We start from the raw sequence: 21,670 nt of genomic DNA on the forward strand, positions 1-21,670 counted from the left end.
ATTTTTAATTTTGTTTTCCATTTCTACAATCAAATAATGGGAGGGATAACAAAATACCAAATCTAGGCTAAATGTTGACACCATTTATACAGTGGTACTTTATCTACAGGGAAGACCCAGACACACTGCGGTCTCCTGATTCAACAGTCAACAGTATTGTCCTTTGTCCTCTGTCACATTATTCCTTTTTTGTTACGTATAGTATGATGTCACCAAGCCATTGTCATCCTGGCATAACTTAAACTCAAGAAGAATATGTATTATTACTTACCACTAAAAATAGGAAACATCCTAATCATGTGTTTTTATTCTTTTTGCTTAGATTTGATATTTTACCAATTCCTCACCAATGCTGCTCTTTGTGTTTTTATGTTGTTTGCTTCTATACCAGGGAGTGCGAACTGCTGCTGTAAAAATATAATTTACCTCATGGAATGAATAAAGTATTTTGTTCTAACCTGCACCATGACCATCTGAACTGAAATGTACCATTTGGTGGAAATATGGCTTTCGAGGCCATGTTTTATAGTTGTATTCATACTTCAGAGATAATGTGCTTGTTTGAAAAAAAAAAAAAAAGGAAAAAAAAGTTACATCTATTTGGTCTTGTATAATGTCTCCCAAACCTAGAGGGAAAAAAGCTGGTCATGTGAACTGTCCTGTTGCTTTGTCGACTGTGGCAGCAGTCTGGAGGTGGAAGGCAGTGTGCCACAGGTCGTATGGCTACTCTGATCGGATTCCTTTGCCCGATCGTCCAAAAACTTATCAAACTCTGAAAACATCAATCAAAGAGTAACGTTTGCGCTGCGACACACGCATCACTATTCAAGAGAAGTGAGAATAGAATACTGAAACATTACATTTATAAAGAGGTGGCAAATGCAGATCCAAAAAGTAAAAACTCTGTCACAAACGAGCTCTTGAGTAGAAGTATCCATGGCTAAAGACAAACTGTGGCAGGGTTTTTACTCTGTGGATTTGCCACCTCTGCATTTCTACAAAAAAAAAAGTAAGTGACGCACCTTCACTGGAGACTCCTTCACTGACCGCACACTGGTCTTCCTGCATTTTCAGACAAAGGAAAACCCAAAACACGAATGATATACAGTAGCTTACATATTTGTTACGGTATTGGTCAGAAGAAAAATATCTCACCATATCACAAGGCACCCATTTATCCACATTGTTCTTTAAAGTATTTTTTACTTGCCCCATCTAAAAGGAAAAACAATTCAACAAAAGAGTGAAGTTAACATTTTACTCACTGAAAATGAAATGTTTTTGAATTAATGTACATTAAGGCCACCACTGTAAAAGACATGCATACATACAAATCATCCATTTAAAATCTGACAGACATTGGTGGTGTCCAAGGCAGCTCCACCAATATTTTCAGATAATCATTTTAAGATAAAAACATCATGTGTTTTTGTTAGACAAAATAATAATAATAACACTGGTCAATCTTTTATTTTTTTATACTGAATTTTTTTAGAGATGCAAGTAAACTTTTCTTGTGATATTTTTGCACTGATTCGTTATTTCTCCATATATTAACCACAAGTTATTTCTCAAGCACATCAGGTTTTCATAATAAATACAACTACAGTACTAATAATAATATCATATCATGATGAGGATCATCATATTCAGAAACAGGTGGAATTTTTTTCTGAAACTTCCTGCTGTAAGTCAGGGGCGGAGCCAGAACGTGGCTAATGGGGGGGCCCTGAATATTTCTTTCACTGAGCACAAATAACATGACAAACTGAATAATCTGTAGTTATGATCAACTTTAGACAACCACAATTATGCCATTCTTAATATTCAATACAATAAAAAACAACGAAACACAAACTCAAAAAAAATTTCATAATAATTTACAAACAATTTAAAAGTCAATTTTTTTCATGAATCTCACTGGGTGGGCAGTCTGTCAATATGCCCTTGCTATAAATCACAACGCTTACTAAAATCTATATTTGCGCAAGCTTTTATAGGTCAAACAAAACAAAAGATGAAAATATCTTGAAAACCTGATGTGCTGGAAAAAAATGTAGGCATTTTTTAAATCAGCCCAAAAATACGTTTAGGAGCACATAAAGCCATGCATCTCTGATTAAAATGTACTGTTGACCAGTGTTATTAGTGCTTTGTACATACATTTCCTGTGACTTGCAGCTTTGAGTCTAGGGCCCCAGCAAGACCCTCTACAGCGCCAGGGTCCTCATACCTAACACTGCAAACACAGAAATTCACTTTGTAATCCTTAAAACTGAGAAGGATTTACAATCAGCGTCCCAGAAACAATTGTGTTTGAGCTTAGGTGTTTCACTGTATTCCGTCAGAGCAAATGCAAATTTTATTGTAGTTATTACAATTTAGTATACTGCCACAGTTGAATCTTTTTAGGCCCACATCCCGTATGCATACAATCACACACTCGCATGATGTGTCTGCTATATTACCACTCACCTCTTTCTCAGCTCTGCTAAGCAGCTTCCTCGGGTTTGCGCAAACATGTCAAACTCTTCCTCATCTTCTAAAAGACAGAAGATTCTTGAAAGCAATCATGCAAGCCAAACATAAAAACGGACCTATTGGAGTATTATTAGCAGTTGAAAATCTAGTACAGGGGTCGGCAAATCATGGCTCCGGAGCCGCATGCGGCTGTTTTATCCTTATGTTGCGGCCCTGCGTGGCTTGGGAAAATAACTTAAAAATGTCCGATTGCAGTGCTATTTGTTATTTGTCTCAAAAACGTGCACCATGTCTTCTTACTAAGTCAAAGTTTTAGGCCACTTTCATATGTGGTCCTAGATTGGATGGCTGCGTGATTTATTTATTTTTTTGCAATGCGACCGCAGTCTGAACTTCCAGGTCGCATACATCCGACAATGACGTCAGGAGCCCAAAATGCGCTTCGCACGAGCAGAGGCATCAGTGCTGACAGCGTGCGGATCGACTCTGCAGTTGTTTTGAGTAACAGTATTGACTTTATATTTTACTTTAACTTAATCCCACTTGAAACATGAGGCATAAAGTTGACATTTATGGTGATAGTAGTAATTCAACCACGTTATGACATGACGTCATCTTTAGTGACGTCTCCATGAAATGAGATTGAAAAAGCCCCGCCTCATCATTTCCCCTAAAATACTGTACAGTATTTCTACCTCTGACCAAATGACTCCACTGTCGAAATGCCCCGACACACTGCACCACATTTACTTCTGTAAACATAACGTTGTGAGTCACTTTAGGGGCGTAATTATATTCACACAAGAAAAGAGACTGAGGTCACATTTATAGTGTAATATGAAGTCTACACAAGAAAATTAATTTTTCTTAAAAAGACGGCAGTTTACAGTCCTGTGTAAAGTTGAAAATGACTTACTAGCACCGTGCGCAAAGGTTCAGGAGCAGAAGTCCCATTAACCAGGTAAAACAAATATTCAGGCAGTTACTTTGCAAATATTTATTTTCATTGTTCGGTGAAATAGTGCTTTTTTTTTTTTACTGTATTTTTAAATTCAGCTATTTTTGTTTGCTCGATGGATTATTTAAGTTCATCTTTTTGTAATTAATTTGAAAGAGACCTTCAACTATGCACTTTTTTTGTAAGAGTTCAAAATGTGTTCATTTAATAAATAAAATGTAATTTTGTGAAACATGGATTTCATAAGCAACATACTATTTTACAAGTGTAAATATACACACACACACACATCTTCATTTTACAAAGTAGACTTCGACAGCGTTTGCAGCACTCGGTGTTTTCTTTTCCGTGAAAACCGGGTCGAAATGGCTCTGAGTGTAAAAGGTTGCCGGCCCCTGATCTAGTATAACATAATGTTAAATGTGACAGATTGATATTTGTTTTACACTTCCTGCATTACATGATAAAATATACCACAGTTGATCTGACAAAGATAGACCATCTCTCAGTCTCAAGCATGCTTTATATTGTGATTTTGAGTTGTGAAAATGAGACAAGAAAAACTTGGTGCTCACTGTGGCTGGTCGACTCCCTCTGATTGGTCCACGTGTTGACTTCGGGCTGATTGTTCGTCGTGATGACAGCGGGCTGGCTCAGTATTGAGGGCTCTGAGCTAAGGTCGATGAGGTTCAGGCAGCTGACAGAACTCTGGAGGGAAGATTATACAAAGGAGCATGTGCTTAAAGCTTAAATATGTAAAACAGTGCAACAGAGACAATGAAGTAAAGATCTTACTTGTTCGGTATTTGTCATTTGTGCCTTGTTAAGTCTGTCAAATCTAAAATGGCGAGTAAGTTTAACATACAGTATGCACTTGTATTTGTCCTTTAATAGTCCAGAATAGTTAGGAAAAGATGCGGAATACCTCTCATAACGGATGAAAGCATTGTTGAGGTCATCATTAACCACAAGAAGCTCCTCTATGAGTCCTTCGTCCACCAACTGGGGGATGAGCTCCACCACTCGAGTCTGCATGTTCTTACAAACCGAGTAGAGTTGCTGCTTGGGACAGTGGAGAGCAAAGAGATTTAGACTGTCATTGTGCAATTCTAAAAACAACTTTTTTTCCTGATAGGAGCAATTTTGCTAAATGACTTCAATTGAGGGGCAATTTACTACTTTACATTTTTTTTTTTTTTTTTTTTTTTTATAGAATTCTACAATTTTTTGCAGGTCAATCCCAGGGACCTGAAGCAAGAGTTTGATTAAACAATAAAAATATGACAATATAACAGGGTGGTTAAATATAGGGATGCAGCTATCCAATATTTCAGTATCCTACTTAAAAATTCTATAGAATGATGTATTCGGATTAACAATACTTTTTGCTTTGTAATGACCCACCAATTGGCTTCCTTTTTCTGATCAAAAGTTTTTATTACTTTAACTCACATTGTGCATAGCATCAAACTGTATTTTATTGTCTTTGTGGGAGAAACAGTCATTTTTGCCTATTTATAAAAGACTGTTCTCTCTTTTCTTTAAAAAAAATAATATTCTGAACAATCACGATGCGTTACTGGCTTAACGAGTTAGCTTTCAGTGATTTCTGTAAATTTTGCAAGCGCTGCATTTTGACAAATATAAACCGTCCATTCGCAATTTTGCAAATTTTGACATGCAATACACGATGCGAAAACGCACATGTGGAGCCTTGTTGCGTGTGGCATGGAATTAATCCAACAAAATTCAACACCAGACATTTGACACATTTTCTAGAATGCCCTGACAATTCAGTAGTAGGCACATAAAAAAGGAAAAGCCTAAATTCAAACAATTACAGCAATTATTCACCTTCAAACCTGTAAAAATGTATAAAATGCACACACCTGTAGCAGTTCTGTATCATCCTGCTTGCTCTGTCCAGGTTTAAGTTCATTCAGCAGTTCAGCCATTACAGTAAGGTTTCCCTTTACCAGTGCAAGTTCTTGCTGCAGTTTTTCTTTCTGAAGAGGAAAAGGGGAAGGAAACTAATATAAAATGGCACATACTACAATGCAACATTATAGTGTGTATCGTTTGCCCTCAATTCGATTATTACACAGTACGTAGCTGTGCTTCGTGATCTTGTTTCGAAATGCGGATTTGAGGATAGAACAAATGAAATGATACGTGACCAGTTGGTTGAACATGTGGCTAACCCAAACATAAGAGAGAGACTCTTGCTCATGAACACACACACACACACACAGCTACAGTGGCTTATATAAAACGTTGTATTGTGCTAGTATACGTATTCATGTATTTCGAATTGTATATTATTGTGGCTCCTTTTGATTGCGCTAAAAAAAATAAAACTGTCACGGCACACTAGGACACTGCACTCTGGCATGCGGGAACACAACGTAAGCAGGCAGATAAAACACACACACACACACACACACACACCCACACACGCACACACACACACACCCACACGCACACACACACCCACACACGCAAGCCCCCCCACCACCACACACACACACACACACACACTCACACACACACATATCAGTTTTCGGTCAAACAGCCTGTTGGTTGCATCTGTGATTGGCTGAATATGCCTGGCCGGAAGTCATGAGTGATGAAAGCTATTTTGAATTAAAGAGATGTTCAAATCAAACAACACACACTGTGCGTTTCTTGATAGGGGTTACGTGTACACTGAAATTATTGTCATTTTCGGCTGCCGGGCATCTATTTATGCTACATACATGTGTAAATATGCATCTACAGCCTTTGTTTTGGATTTGGCAGCGTTTTGGTTTTTGAAGTTGCGCAGGGTCATGGAAGCATTCGACGACACTTGAGGACCTCGCTCTTCCTCGTAGACCACCAGCAGCTTTACCACGGCCAAGCTGATGGAGTTGTGAATGCTGGGGTGGCGGTACAGGGGGGATGCCACCGTCTTAACCCTCCCTGAATCTCTGAATCTTTTCCTCCATTAATTTCACCTACAGTGTAGCCTGTACAACTCAACTGAAAAAAGAAATTTTTCAGAGTGGAGAGTTAAACGTACATTTTGGAAAAATTTGGTGGTATATGTCACAGCCTAAGACCTACAAAAACGTCTTTTGTAGCCATGTGCTAAACCTTACAGGAAGTCAACCACTTTGAAATTGTTCCACTTTTTTCGAACTTTCATAATGGAGCAATTTGTTTGCAAAAATTTCCAATATCTGATATACTCCAGCAGGTAATGTTTTTTAATTAGTACATTAAATTAAGGACACAAATGTGAAAGCTGCATTTTATGTCCACCGAGACCTGGCGGCCCGCAACATCCTGATCAACAGCAACCTGGTGTGCAAGGTGTCCGATTTTGACTTGTCACGCTTCCTGCAGGAGAACTCCTCTGAGCCAACCTACACCAGCTCCCTGGTAAGTACACTTACTTCATGACTCAGACAACACAACACCAGAAACTATGTCGGAAGTTTTGTCACTATGTAAAGTGACTCACAATGGTCCCTCTGTATGTTTGAAACATGTGGCTTGACAATAAAAGCAGAAAAATCTGGTTGAGTCATGTCCTGAAGACATGTCTTTAACATGAGGATTGGGAATTGATTCAGAATGTGATCTTTCACATATCAGGACAGCAATCAAGCAGCGAAGGTGATGAGAGCACAACTTGCTACAATGTAGTGAAGCTCACATGTAGAGGTGACTTAACGATTAATTGTTATTTTTGGTTTGTCCAAAATGAGCGTTTTTGGAGCGCCCCATTCACGATCATTTCTACACCGGAAAACCTGTATAGAAATTGGATGGGTGGATAATCCGGGATTTTGATTGACCTCAGACAAAGAAAGGTTGAGTTAACTATGCAACATATTGGCAACACTACTTCCTTTCTGGTGGTCTTTTGACACATTTTGATAACATTTCTGTTTCGGTGGAACAATTAAGCCAAGAATAGAAATATGTTTCAGAAATGATGCGGTGAACGCCGTGCTCAACGGCCAGACCCGCCGCATCACTGACATCCAGCAGCAGTACGGGGCGCTCAGCCTCAACACGCGCTACGCTACGTGCGCTACGGCAGCAGCGTGGATGAGGAGAAGGCGCGCAATAAAATGCTAATAATATCCCTTAATAATAATTATTATTATTATCATTATTTTAGGGCGGCACGGTGGTAGACTGGTTAGCACGTCCGCCTCACAGTTCAGAGGTCCTGGGTTCGATCCCGGCTCTGGCCTCCCTGTGTGGAGTTTGCATGTTCTCCCCGTGTCTGCGTGGGTTTTCTCCGGGTACTCCGGTTTCCTCCCACATTTCAAAAACATGCATGGTAGGTTGATTGGACACTTTAAATTGCCCCTAGGTGTGATTGTTAGTATGGATGTTTGTTTGTCTCTGTGTGCCTTGCGATTGGCTGGCAACCAAATCAGGGTGTCCCCCGCCTACTGCCCGAAGACAGCTGGGATAGGTTCCAGTGCACCCACAATCTTACTGAGGTCAAGCAGTAAAGAAAATGGATAGATGAATATGGATGGATATTAACTAGTGGGAAATACTGTACAACTTAATTCTATTCAATAATATCATGAAATGCATTTGTACAAATAAAGGGCAATACAGTACTTGCAATAGTTGGGATGAAAAGAATGACACTTATGAATTTACTGTACAGTGTATATCACAACCAAATACCGGGTCAAAAATCTGTCGACCCGAAATGGAGTCCTGTTTTTCCTCTCTACTATATGAGGTGTGATTTCTTATTTTGGAGGTGGTACCTGCACTGCAGAGAGGGCAGGTGGTCCCTCACTGGGTTGGGATGCAGGTGGAGAATTTGTTGGGGGACAACTGGAGGGAGTTTGTGGTTTTGATTGACAGGGAGGAGCATCCGTGGACTGTTGGGTTTCATTTTCTGGCACAGTCTGAAGGAAAAGAAAGTAGACTTGGATAAACCGAATGCATACAATAAGCACGTGCTGGTCACGACGTTACACAGAAGTCTTCACATATCGTACAGACGTGCAATTTCAATGAAAACTGTTTTGAGTTATTTTCGCCCTGCAGACTGACTCACCCTGCTGGGAGTGTGAATGGGGGATAGAGCATCTAAGTCTGTCATGGGAAACTCCAAACCTCGTCTCCTCAGGTCATCATAAACATACACCACGCCCGCAAGGGAGGGGGAAGTACGGAAAGCGTCAGCCCATGACTGAGAAAAGCACAGAGAACCCTCAGTATAACTCCATGAAGACAAAACAAAACTTGCACTCAAAAATAACCAGAAGAAAGAAAACAACCTTGAAGTGTCCTGTAGCCTTCTTTCAAGAGAAATTTGATTGTTACTTTATATATGACCTCACAAGAACATTAAATGTGAAGCTCATTCAGCAATAAGAAAAAAAAACCCTAAAAGCTTAGAAAAAAGGATAGTTTACATGCCTGTATGAGACTGAGCACCCTGTCATGAAGAGCAGTGGGTGGGTTATATTTGGGCAAAATGGCTCGCACCAAAACTCCTTCAACAAACTCCTGCGATGCTACAAACACGTGGAAGCGATGGCCACAATTCTTTACGCATGTTTCAAGAACCTGTGTGACAGTGAGCAATCGAATATTGTCCAGAAGTTCAAATGTATTCGACATAGGAAAAACACATTTATTTATTTATCTGCTGCTTCTGTAAGAACACTAGACACTCTGCACAAGACAAATGTCTTAAAAAAAACACCTGAGCTGAATACTCACAGTCAGGGCCAACATGATTTCTCTGAAATTCTTGGTACCCACAATCCTCTTCTTAATGGCTTTGACTGCATCTCTTGGGCTGAAAAAAATAAATAATTCATTTTATTTGTTAAAGACAAGAAGTTGACTTAGTTGTTATACGACAGATGTGCAATTACAGCAAAAACAATGGATTTAAAGTGGAAGACAACCCAAACATATTGATTTCAAGAATATGTCCTATACAAGCCCACTAGTTGAAACAAGGCATTCTAATTAATATTGCGTCTTTGCAATAAGAATTAATCCACCCATTTTCAGCAATCTTCGTGGGCGGCCTTTTTGTCACTTCTGTCGACTGAAAATGACATCACAACTGCTCAGGGCTCAGGTAATCACAGCTGACCTGTTTTCTGAGCCGTGATTGGTCATTACCTGAGCAGTTGTGATGTCATTTTCAGTTGACAGTAAGTGGCAAAATAGCCACCCCGTGAGATGGACAAAAATGGTTGGATTTTACTGCTTAACTCATATTCCACAAATGCAATATTAATAAGAATGCCATATTTCAACTTGTGAGCCTGCTGGGAACATATTCTTGAAAGCTAATAAGCTAATATAGTTAGCTGAATATGGCGCACCAATGACACGTCAAGGTTAAACAAAAAAAGAGAAACTGTTTTTTTTCTGTCCTTATTTGCGCAGGGAATTTCCTGTGTCATGGAGGATGACGTACGACGACTGTCGAAGAAGACTGATGGAGAGAAAATCAATTAAGAGTGTCTTCAAAAATTACATTTCTTCAATTAGAGAGAAAAACACATCCACTTTGTATCACGTTTGTCCTCATTAGAGTGACAGATAAACTGCTGCTAATGAGACAGGGTACATTTATTCAGACTATTCATTCTGTAGTATTTATGTTTGTTTGTCCGTCTGTTTATTAACAAGCAAAATTGTGGGGCCAGGATAATATAAGACGTTAGGGTCAGGTTAGATGGAAGAAGGACATCATGACTTAAAGAACAGAAATAGCTCTGCAATTTTATCGGGAATTGCACCAAAATGTCATAAGTTCCTCTGTGACGCATGTGCCACCACGCTTGGCAACAAACATTGCACTGCTGGCTGGGAACTGTTTGTTACAGCTGAAATCACTTTACCACAGTCGCCAAAAATGAAAAAGAGTTGTTTATGAAGTTAAAGAAAGTTGTTTCTTTTTCTACAGACCACTTTAAACAACTTATATAACTGAGCAAAACAAATGACATTATTCCATACCCCTCGTCCGTCTCATTGATGATGTCACATATCTCCATGTTAAGTCCCCAGTCCTCTGACTGCCGAGAGCCGCTGGTCGCTTGCTCTGTTGACAAAAAATACATAAATAAAATGGAGGGGAATGTAGAGAACTACGGGAGCATATAAATTAGAGATAGACTGATGTGTTTTTTTCAGGGCCGATACCGATTATTTGTAGTCAATGCGATCGATAACCGATATTTGGAGCCGATTTAAAATTTTCGTAAAAACGAAAATATTGGCATCAAAATCTAAAAAAACACCTTAACTTTGTTGAAACATCTTCAAGCATATGTTTATTTAACAATTTTTCAGATTTGCATAATGTAGATTTTTTTTTTGTTCTTATCCATCCATCCATTATCCAAGCTGCTTATCCTCACAAGGGTCGCGGGCGTGCTGGAGCCTATCACAGCTGTTTTCGGGCAGTAGGCGGGCGATACCCTGATTTGGTTGCCAGCCAATCGCAGGGCACACAGAGACGAACAAACATCCGCACCAACAATCACATCTAGGGGCAATTTAGAGTGTCCAATCAACTTACCATGCATGTTTTTGGAATGTGGGAGGAAACCGGAGTACCCGGAGAAAACCCACGCAGGCACGGGGAGAACATGCAAACTCCACACAGGCAGGCCGGAGCCAGGATCGAACCCACGACCTCTGAACTGTGAGGTGGACGTGCTAACCAGTCTACCACTGTGCCGCCTTTTTTGGTATTATTATTACTATACATTTTTGACAATATATATCTTTGTTACCAAATTCTAACAAAAAGTTCGGGGAGCACCCAGGGTCGTCAGCATGTCTTAAAAAGTAAAACGAAAACACAAACACAAAAAAATAGCACCATATAGTTTTCGACGATAAATTAAGTTCTCCAAAATTTCAAAATGACAGAAAATTAAACTTCACATATCTTTGTTTTGATTCCAACACAGTTTTAAATTGATTTATTATGGTCCATCTGATGTTTTAAAAAGGCAGATGCCGATATTCGTCAAAACGCAGAATATCGGCACCGATAATCGGCCCGGTCGATAATCGGTCCATCCTTAATATAAATAGAGATAATACAACTGCATGGTTACATAAATTGTGAAGGCTTACACCGGCAGATCACAATTCATCAGAGACTGACTGATAAAAGATCCTGAAAAAATCATTTAATTAAATGAAGCCTAAGCATTGTTTCTATTCAGTTCTTAATAGAAAAAATAATAGGCCGCATGATATTTATATACAACACATTCTCTATCAGGTACTAAGAAAATAAGTTTACATGACAGGATTCATTACAGGAAGATGTTGTCGTCATTCAGAGGTCAGCATATAATATAGGTCATGTTTAGTTAGCATAAGACTGAAATGGCCTGTCACAGACAGTTGAGCAGTTCTCAACACATTCAGTTGGAATCTGAAAATAACCTTTTTTTTCCCCAACATAATTCCCCCCGTATTTTTGTTGCATTCTGAACTCAAACTATTTCGTAATCACAGCCAACTTTTTCCAGTCCTCACATGTTCCTCATAAACCGCTTTAAATCACCTTCATTCCTTTCACCCCTATGCTTCTCGATCCATTTACTCTGTTGCAGCTACTCCCCCTTCCACTTCCACTTTCCAGCTCCGTGCACTTCATGTGACTGTCAGCTGCTTGTGTTTGCCTCAGAAGGAGCTGAAGCCTCACTAACATTTATGTGTGAGAAAATGAGTGAGTGACATAAGAGGTGGGAAGGGTTGAGAGGGCCTTGCAACATTCTGTTACTAATTGAGTGTGCAGATAAAAGTAAATTTCCTGGCCTCACCTGCTTGCCCTCAGCAGATGCTACATTGTTTTACAGAGGACACGATCATTTCAAGGACATTTGACTGTCTTTTGTTTGTTGGAGAAAGCTAAAAGCACATATTGCTTGCAGTAAGTAGGTGGACGACGTCTTAATAGTATGTGCTAACACTCACTTTTCATTGTGAACATCATTTCACAACGGGATTTAACAAGTACATACAAAACGTAAGAAATTTTACTTTTGACAACAATGTAAATGATCTGCGCTTGGTACACTATACGGGCGTACGTATTTGGACACATGATTAGCGTTTCTAAAAGGTGGTGACATATGTCTGCAGGAATATTTGCCTGTTCATCCAGAAGAACGCTTGTAAGGTCCAATAGTCTAATTTCTGTTTTAGTTTAACGGTTAGGTCAGCGATTCTCAACCTTTTTTCAATGATGTACCCCCTGTGAATTTTTTTTTTTCAGCCAAGTACCCCTTACCAGCGCAAAGCATCTTAGGATGGGAAGAATCTTTGTCATTCTTGGTGGCAGGGAGGCAACTCCTGTGATCTAGCTCTATTATTTGCATTGATGCTACTTTTTAAATACATTTTAATATCTCAAGCACCCCCCCCCCCCAAAGTGCCTTCAAATAGTACCCCCATTTGTGAACCACTACTATAGGTGATTGATGGAGTGAGATCTCAAGTTCTTCTACGTCAAAATCATCCAACCATGCGTTATAGAACCTTGCTTTGTGCTTGGGAGTCATGCGTTACAGAACCTTGTTTTGTGCTTGGGACAGAGTTACTCTGGGACAGAAAAGGGCCTTCAATTGTTTTCAAAAATCTTGGAAGAAACAGTGAAAGAACTAGGGACCTGCTTAACCACTTGATATACATATTTCAATGCTATGTCTTGTAAAACCAAAGTGTGTCTTTAAAAGTGGCTACTGTAAGTATGACTGGAATATTCCTATTTTTGTTTTATAAGGAATAATCTCATTCCCTGAAGCTCCTTAGTCTGCGTGACGCTGACATTCTTCCCTAATACAGTACAATATTTTACATAATGTAAAAGGCAATTGGCTTTTTGACTGCAGAAATACAAAACAAAAACACACTTTTAATACCAGTCTGGTTTACCTTTAGGAGATGCAACAGACAACAGAAGTATTTTAACCATGTAACTGAAACTATATCACAGCTGTGCAAATTTGCAGAAATAGCAGAAATAACAAGTAGAAAAAAAAAATCAGGACTTAAATCCCTGATGCAATGTCTACCTTGAGCAGATGTTCCCGCACCCCACAGCACTCCTGGCCAAAAATGGAAACGATCCTCTAAACATTTTTAATTTTTTTGTATTCACATTAAACAGATACACACTAACAAATAATCCACTCGCTGTAAATCTGATCGCCTGAAGTCATAAAATGCAGATTATTTTACGTTTTTGAGGAGTAAAACATTCGTGCACGACTAAATTAAATAAAGTAATTCTACCGTACGGGATAAGGTTGGACTAGTACATATGACGCCACCTGTTGGTCAAGGAAAATAATGCAGATGATGACACATCTGCATTGTAATATAACAGCTCTTCAAATGTTGGAGTCTTTGTCTTCTTCATCTTCATCATTCTTTATTTTTACACGGTACTGTCTATTTAGCAGTAAAAGTGAACTGCAACGGTTGTCAAAACATCTGAATAAAAACATTAGCGCTTTTCTTCCACACCCATTGGTAGATTGGGTCGCCACTTGATACTAAGTAGCCAATCAGTTGGAAGATTAAAGAGACTGACGCCGGCCTCAGTCGCATGATTAGTTTCCTCTAACTTGACGGTCGCTACCAAATTTGAATGACACCTTTAGAACGAACGGATTCTAAAGTGAAATCTACAAGCACAACATTACGTGAATTGACTGCGCTACGTGTCTGCAACTCACCGATTCTCTGCCCAACAGGTGTCGAAAACGGGTTAGCTATGAGAAACTCCATCTTCTCCCCAAGAGAAAACATCCTGTTTGGTTGGCTGCGTTTAGTTAGGCGTCTAAGTTGGTTTAGAAGGCTTCTCTCCAGTGTCCTCTGCAACTCGCCTCGAGTCAGAGGCTTGCCGAATGTCACGTGAACGAGCACACGCACACACACACACGCACATATACAGGAAGTGTGTAAAGAATGCTAAATCCTCTTTAAATGCGGAAGTAAATTACCTAATCAATACGGCAATACACAGAACACAACGATCTGCGATTTTTAGAAAAATAGCAACCGCCTGTGTTGCACAGCCATGCTGTTTTCATACAGAACTTGGGTTTGGTAGTTCAAGTCAGCCCTTGAAATGCATGTATTTAGCACCATCTAGTGTCACCTTTGAATCTCACACTTGGCGCTTTTTGTGTAGTCGCCCTCTTTTGTTCTTGGTTTTTAAACTCGTTTTGAAGTGTTTGCAAAGCAAAGGGGGACGAAGCACTCATACAAATACTTGAGTAAAAAAAGACTTTGGTTTCAGAAGTAGTGATTCAACTCTGGTAGCTACAATATCCATTTTATGATTTAGCACAATGGGGAAAATAACCTGTACACAAAACAAGTAACAATCTATTTTGTATTCTGCTTTATTAACTTACATAGTGCTCATACTGACAAGGAGATTCAATTTTAATCATGTTACAGATTCTAACCCAAGAGCTAGCTAACGTTGCATTGACTTTTATGCAGTACCCCCCAAAAAAGTTCCCATAGCTATGCTATAACATTGCGGACAGGTGAAAAAAAAACTAAGCTATCTATAGCTATGATAACATTTAAAAATCCTTCCTGTGTTTTTTCCAGATTAGAGAGAATTTTTTTAACGCTAGAAGCTTGTGGTATTTCTTAGGCTGGACCAACGAACTTGCCACAAATAATTTTAGCCAACATTAATAAACAATTCTCTTAAATGGGTGGAAAATATCTTGCTTCTCCAAATTTGTTGCAGTCGTTTTTAATGCTCTGGACATAGTCCTCTATGTGGCCGTTGTCCCTTTTTTGTTCTGCCTTATAAAACCTCAATCAAGATTACAACTAGCGTTGCATGGATTGTATACTTTACTGCAACAGCGGTGGGTCCTGAGAACGTGCACACTGTATATTTGTCAAATAATGTACTAACTACTAAGTGTTGACATCGCAATATTTATCTTACACTGTGTGACGTATGAAACACCAGAGTGGACATGAAGTGACATAAACAACAGCAGCTTGAGAACTAATATAAAGTTAAGAAACCCACTGAAATATTGAAAATCCTTTTGGTTTAATGAAAAATGTATCGTTTATTGTGGATCATGTAGATCTTCAATAGATATTCAATAGGATTACCCACTAAAATACGAAAATAACAAGTAGCTATGAAGAATAAAATTAATTTCTGGATTTTTGAACAGGACACCTGGAAAATTTACACTTTATTCTTATACAAATAATTGGATCTATGGAGTGCCTTCCCACCTATCAAGCCAAAACAGTGGGGAAGCTGATAATTCATGCAATAAGATAATTCATACAATAACCATTCCCACACCAATCATCTCAGCCAATGATTTGGCAGCGAAGATGAATGAAATTCCAGAGTGAAAATGCACATTTGAAGAGGCTGCTACAACACTTCATATAAAATCCAGAATATTAGTGCTGTCGAATGATTACATTTTTAAAACTAATTAATCGCGATTAATCATATTTTTTTCAACTAAAATTTTTTACGAAGCCGTTACCGTTATTTACTTGAGTAAAATCTTGTGGAAATGTGGAAATAAAATACAAGTATATTTCGATTCAATGACAGTTCTAATAGCTTTCTTTGTTCCTTGAATAAGATTATTTTCCAGTAAAATACAACAGTTGAACGATACACCAAAGATGTACAACTAATATGGTATTTGAATTTGGCCATGCAAAGTCTGTAAATTATTTTGGATTTCTCCGATGAGCCGTCAAGCAACTTTTTAAAGTAAAACTACGTAAAAGTCCATCTTTGCGGCAGTGATTCTCCTCTAAGTTTGGCTGCATAGTGAGCAGAGGTCATCTGAACCAGGAAGTAAATAAAGCTGAGTTAACTCATTCATTCATTATCCATACCGCTTATCCTCACAAGGGTCACGGGCGTGCTGGAGCCTATCCCAGCTGTCTTTGGGCAGTAGGCGGGGGACACCCTGAATTGGTTGCCAGCCAATCGCAGGGCACACAGAGACAAACATCCGCACTCACAATCACACCTAGGGGCAATTTAGAGTGTCCAATCAACTTACCATGCATGTTTTTGGAATGTGGGAGGAAACCGGAGTACCCGGAGGAAACCCACGCAGGCACGTGGAGAACATGCAAACTCCACACAGGGAGGCCGGAGCCGCGATCGAACCCACGACCTCTGAACTGTGAGGCGGACGTGCTAACCAGTCGACCACCGTGCCGCCCTAAAGCTGAGTTAACTAACTGAGTTAATTTTTTTTTAGTGCGTTATGAAATTTAAATTAATCTCCATAGTTAATACTTTAAATTTGACAGCTCTAATATATAATATATATCTATATTTATTGATTTATCCAGTCCAGGGTGTATCCCACCCACTGCCCGAAGACAGCTGGGATAGGCTCCAGCACGCCTGCGACCCTCGTGAGGATAAAAAGTTCGGATAATGGATGGCTGGCTGGATGGATGAATTTCACTCTGTAAATTAATGAACTGCTACAAAAACAAAATAAGCATGGTTGTTAATATTTTTTATATAAATAGTATTGACATTCTAAGCAGTAAATTCACCCACAAACATATCAGAGAATCTTGTGCCTTGTTCCCTTTTAAATTCTTCATTACAAATAAAGTTTATTCCCAAGTAACATGTATGTTTCACGTTTTGTTGATATTGATACTAACTGTTATTTTTGTAAAGGTCAACCTGAAAGTGTGGCTCATTTGTTTTTTGACTGCCCCATTAGTGCTGCATTTTGTAATGATCTTGAAAACTATATACTGTGCAAAATAAATTACAGGATTATTACATCAGACCGCGAAAAAAGCCTCACTCTTTTCGAATCTAAAGATAAAAAAAATGTGCACAATTGTTCATTTGTATGTTTTGTTATGAAAGTTCCACTTTTCTAAATGTAAATTTAAAAATGCAATCGCGATATTTATTTATTTATTTATTTATTTATTTTGATTGATTAATTTCAAGTCTCTTGCTTTAATAGTAAATAAGAAAGAGATGGATGATTGTTATTCATTCAGAATGATTTAAAGAGCAACCGTATCCTTGTTTGAAATTATTATTTATCTTATTTGTTTTTTCTCTCTCTTATGATTTTTTCTTTGATATTACTTAATATAGTTTATTCTTTGTTTTCTTATTTTTATGTATGGATGAAAAGTATGTAAATTGGATTACCTGATGTTAGTCATATATTTTGTCAATTAAAAGAAAAACACGTGCATCCTTTCGAACATCGGAAAGAAGGACACATGGTTCAAATGAATTCGACTCCACTTTCCTAACTGACGTCATGAATTGCTGACGTAATTCTCTGGCTTGCGGACTTTACCAGTAAAATATTAGCAAATAAAATGGAAAAAGATAGATAGGTCTCTGCGCTGTATGTCAACTACGTCAATGTCCTGTTGTTTTAAATGTTGCTGCCGTCAAGACTTGTGGGTAATACCGTTTTGGAAAAGTTGGTCAGGAGTAACCTATGTTAAAGGAGGCTTAAGTTTACATCCAGGCACCATTCATAAGCATTTGAAGAATTCGAATGATCCTATCCTCGGAGTACTTCCGGATCATTTAATTTTTGCATAATTACCGCTAGATGGTAGCATTAAATCAAGGTTACTATATGGGCAACTGCGGAAAACAAGAATGAACAACATTTTTTGTAATCTTTAAATTCTGATGGTTCATTATCATTTGCAGTCTTGGTAACGACATGATGGCGACTGGAATGCATATACATTTATTTATTACAAGGAACCCTAAGCAAAAATATGCCACGTTAGTATAGTAGTAGAAAGTTAAGATGATAATAATATGTAGTAATTTAAGGACACTGAAAGAAGTGATAACTTCAGCTGTCAAAAACAACAACAACAACAACAACAACAACAACAACAAAACAGGATTTGGTCTTAACTCGTTATGTTACTATCCTGCTTAAAGGGTTTTGTCACTTTTGTCCATAAATCAGGATGAGATACTGTATAGCCATTACCAAGTGAATGTCGCGTCTGTTATTTCTTTTTGATAGCAATATTGAACACATTTCTAATTTCATATATATATATATATATATATATATATATATATATATATATATATATATATATATATATATATATATATACATATACATATATATACATATATACATATATATACATATATATATATATACATATATATATACATATATATATACATATATATATATACATATATATATATATATATATATATATATATATATAAATATATATATATATATATATATATAAATATATATATATATATATATATATATATATATATATATATATATATATATAAATATATATATATATATATATATATATATATATAAATATATATATGGGTCACTGATAGTGTAGTGGTACACGCACCCGAGTTGTGTGCGGGCAGCGTGGGATCGATTCCCGCTCAGTGATGGTGTCTGTGTGTGTGCCCTGCTAATAGGGTTGCGTCAGAAAGGGCATCCTGCGTAAAATGCTTTGCTAAATCAATGATGCGAATCGAGCGTGCACTTGATTCGCTGTGGCGAACCCTGAGGGGGAAAGCCGAAATACATATATATATATATATATATTAATTGATCACTCTAAATTGCCACTAAGTGTGATTGTGAGTGCGGTTGTTTGTTTGTCTTTGTGTGACCTGCCATTGGCTGGCAACCAGTTCAGGGTGTACTCCGCCTACTGGCCGATGGCAGCTGGGATAGGCTCGCGCCCGCGACCCTAGTGAGGATAAGCGGTAGAGATAATGGATGGACCCAATTCATCTATAATGGGCGTCAAATATACTTAATATATATATTTTTGCTATTCACAGGCCGGCCTAGGGGGGTCCTTTCCCCCGCGAATAACAGGTAAATAACAGTAAATCAGTTAACATCCATCCATTCTCTGAAACGAACCGTTTATTCTCACGAGAGTAGCTGCTGAATCTATCCTAGTTGTAATCAAGCGGGAGGCGGGTATACCACAAACTGGTCGCCAGCCAATCGCAGAACAGTCAACACGCGAAAACAAAATGAAAACGCTCACGAGGAGCATGGAGAAGTCGCTAATGCTCAACTAACGCGTGGTAAATGGCCAATTTGAACTGGTATCATATCTCCTAATGCTATAGACCACGCCCCTTAAGGCCACACGCCAACAACATTCCACAGTGTGTGACTTTAATTTTAATTGTACTTTTAAAAAACAATTTATTTCTTTAAAATCCCTTGTGTTTTATATGACAATATTATTTTTTGTCCTAAACAAAATTATGTGGTTATTTTGGGGGGTTGTAACGGATTTCCATTCATTTCTACGGGGAATATTTATTTGATACATGAGTAAATTATTGACAATGTGTAGGCAACCAGTATGACGTGCACAATGAAGTGAAACGGAATCGGAGTGCTCTTTTCGGCTTGCTCTACCGGGAGAGGAGGGGCGAAGAGGAGGAGGAAGAAGGAGAGGGAGGAGAGAGAGTCGAAGCAGGAAGGAAGGCAGGCGGAGAGAAGGAAAGAGAGGTAGGCTGTGAATGCTAACAAGCCCGCGGTAATCGTCCACAGCTTCCCAAACATGTTGTAATGGAGAGAAAGGACAAGCACCATTAAGCTAGCTACTATGCACGAGCGCCTCGGTCTCCTCCCCGTGCGCGTGCCGCTGCCTCGCAGCCATCCGCACGTTTGATCTAACGAGAGATAAAAAAAAAAAAAAAAAGAACGAAAACGTCTTTTCCCCCCGCCGAGTGAAATGTATCGCGACTGCTCGGGGACCACACTGTGACAATGGAGATTGAAAATATCGTGGCCAACACGGTTCTCCTCAAGGCGAGAGAAGGTAAGCGCGACAGGAATCTCCTTTTTTCTTTTTTTCAGCTGATCCTCGTAGTCGAGGACGAGCCCGGTTCCCCTCTGGTTCTCCTTCATGTTCTCCGCGTATGTTTTATGCTTTGAAATCCATATCTGCTGGTTGCATGGTGTCCTCGCAATTATTGCTTGAAATCAGATGTCCCCTTAACAAGAGAAAGCGAGTTGATTTAGGCCCTGTTGACAGGGGGCTGAACAAGGCAGGGAGTGTTTGCAGCATCGGTGCATTGCAGCGGCCCGAGCGCATTTTTCCACACAAGCAGCAATGGCTTTTTTATTTTTAAATGTGTATTTACATCTAACTGTGCACATGTTTAATTATATGTAACACGAGTGGTGACATACCCAATTACCCATCAGGGGGCTCGACCAAACCCTCCTCATACCTGTTTGTGTGACGCTTATTAGCTGATTGGTGCTATTTGACGCAGAGGTATGCCACTTCAATTGACTGGCTGAAGTGCAGGTTTGAAAGCATCTAGGGGATATAGAGGGCCCAGATGTGCAGCCCGAGCTTGCAGGGTGCTGCGTGGGCCGGTGATCCCCGTGTTGGGTCTCACCTGGAGGTGGTGGATCACAGGCGAGGGTGCATCTGTTTGCAGAAGATGGCAGAGAGCGAGAGAGGGCGCTGAGTGGGTGTGCAGCACAGGAGGAGGTGGGGAGTGGGTGTATTATTGTTGCACTAATATGCTTCTCATCCAATCAGAGTGTCTGTGAAGATAATGGACGAGTTGATCATTTTTATTTATTTGGAAGCAAGTGCTCACATTGTGCAATTGCTCATTGCTTTTAGATCCTTACTGCACATTGCTATGTGTACATTTCTAAAATGGTGCTCTACATGATGTTACTTTGTGTATCTGCCGGATACTTTGGTCTTCATCTGAGACCTCAGATGGCCTTCAGTCGGGGATGATAGTGTGAGGGATGCCAAATCCTGAGATGATATACAGTACAGTAATATAGCTTACATCACTGTTTCCCAACTTTTATTTAGTGAAGGCTCATATTTTTTACCATTAGAAAAACTCTCATGACACAACACGTAACGCAAAGTATATATCCTGAAATAACGATCGTTTACTCATATTTTTGCACCCAGGCCGTGTCAAAACGGAAAAGGAGCCGGTCTTTGTTTTTAAATGTCTAACAATCACAGAGTAACAGTGTTTACTTTATACTTGATTTAAATTTAATCCCACTTAATCCATGAAGCAAAAAGTAGACATTTGGCAATAGTAATTCAGCCACGCAGACGTTTCATTTATTACGCTCGGCAATGACA

At 38.9% G+C, this 21,670-nt stretch overlaps 2 protein-coding genes across 9 annotated transcripts in view; one reads left to right on the plus strand and one right to left on the minus strand.

Annotated features, from left to right (window-relative positions):
• Positions 1-622: 622 nt before the first annotated feature.
• LOC147145751 (target of Myb1 membrane trafficking protein) lies at positions 623-21,011 on the minus strand. 6 transcript variants are annotated; one of them, XM_086032360.1, is made up of 15 exons: positions 14,200-14,541; positions 10,451-10,535; positions 9,191-9,269; positions 8,885-9,034; positions 8,520-8,654; positions 8,224-8,367; positions 5,329-5,445; positions 4,365-4,498; positions 4,235-4,277; positions 4,015-4,147; positions 2,476-2,542; positions 2,164-2,239; positions 1,156-1,215; positions 1,023-1,062; positions 623-772 (listed from the first exon to the last, which is right to left on the minus strand). In XM_086032360.1, the coding sequence occupies exons 1-15, from the start codon at positions 14,270-14,272 to the stop codon at positions 627-629; spliced, it is 1,482 nt and encodes a 493-aa protein (XP_085888486.1). In that variant the 5' UTR covers positions 14,273-14,541; the 3' UTR covers positions 623-626. The 6 variants fall into 6 exon arrangements, with proteins under 6 accessions (XP_085888486.1, XP_085888488.1, XP_085888485.1 ...); XM_086032362.1 differs by lacking the exon at positions 14,200-14,541 and adding an exon at positions 20,946-21,011 and having other exon boundaries at positions 4,235-4,498; XM_086032359.1 differs by having other exon boundaries at positions 2,476-2,539; positions 4,235-4,498.
• grk4 (G protein-coupled receptor kinase 4) overlaps positions 19,899-21,670 on the plus strand; it is a 60,535-nt gene continuing 58,763 nt past the window's right edge. For 2 of the 3 annotated variants that reach the window (XM_086032356.1, XM_086032354.1), the window contains exon 1: positions 19,951-20,356. In XM_086032356.1, coding sequence (XP_085888482.1) covers positions 20,305-20,356 — 52 coding nt within the window. In that variant the 5' untranslated portion in view covers positions 19,951-20,304. Of the gene's footprint in view, positions 20,357-21,670 lie in introns of all 3 variants that reach the window. The other variant, XM_086032357.1, reaches the window with a different exon arrangement.

The sequence above is a fragment of the Filicampus tigris genome, chromosome 6 (genome assembly GCF_054856515.1).
Source record: "Filicampus tigris isolate MCC_2025a chromosome 6, RoL_Ftig_1.0, whole genome shotgun sequence".
Classification (NCBI taxonomy): domain Eukaryota; kingdom Metazoa; phylum Chordata; class Actinopteri; order Syngnathiformes; family Syngnathidae; genus Filicampus; species Filicampus tigris.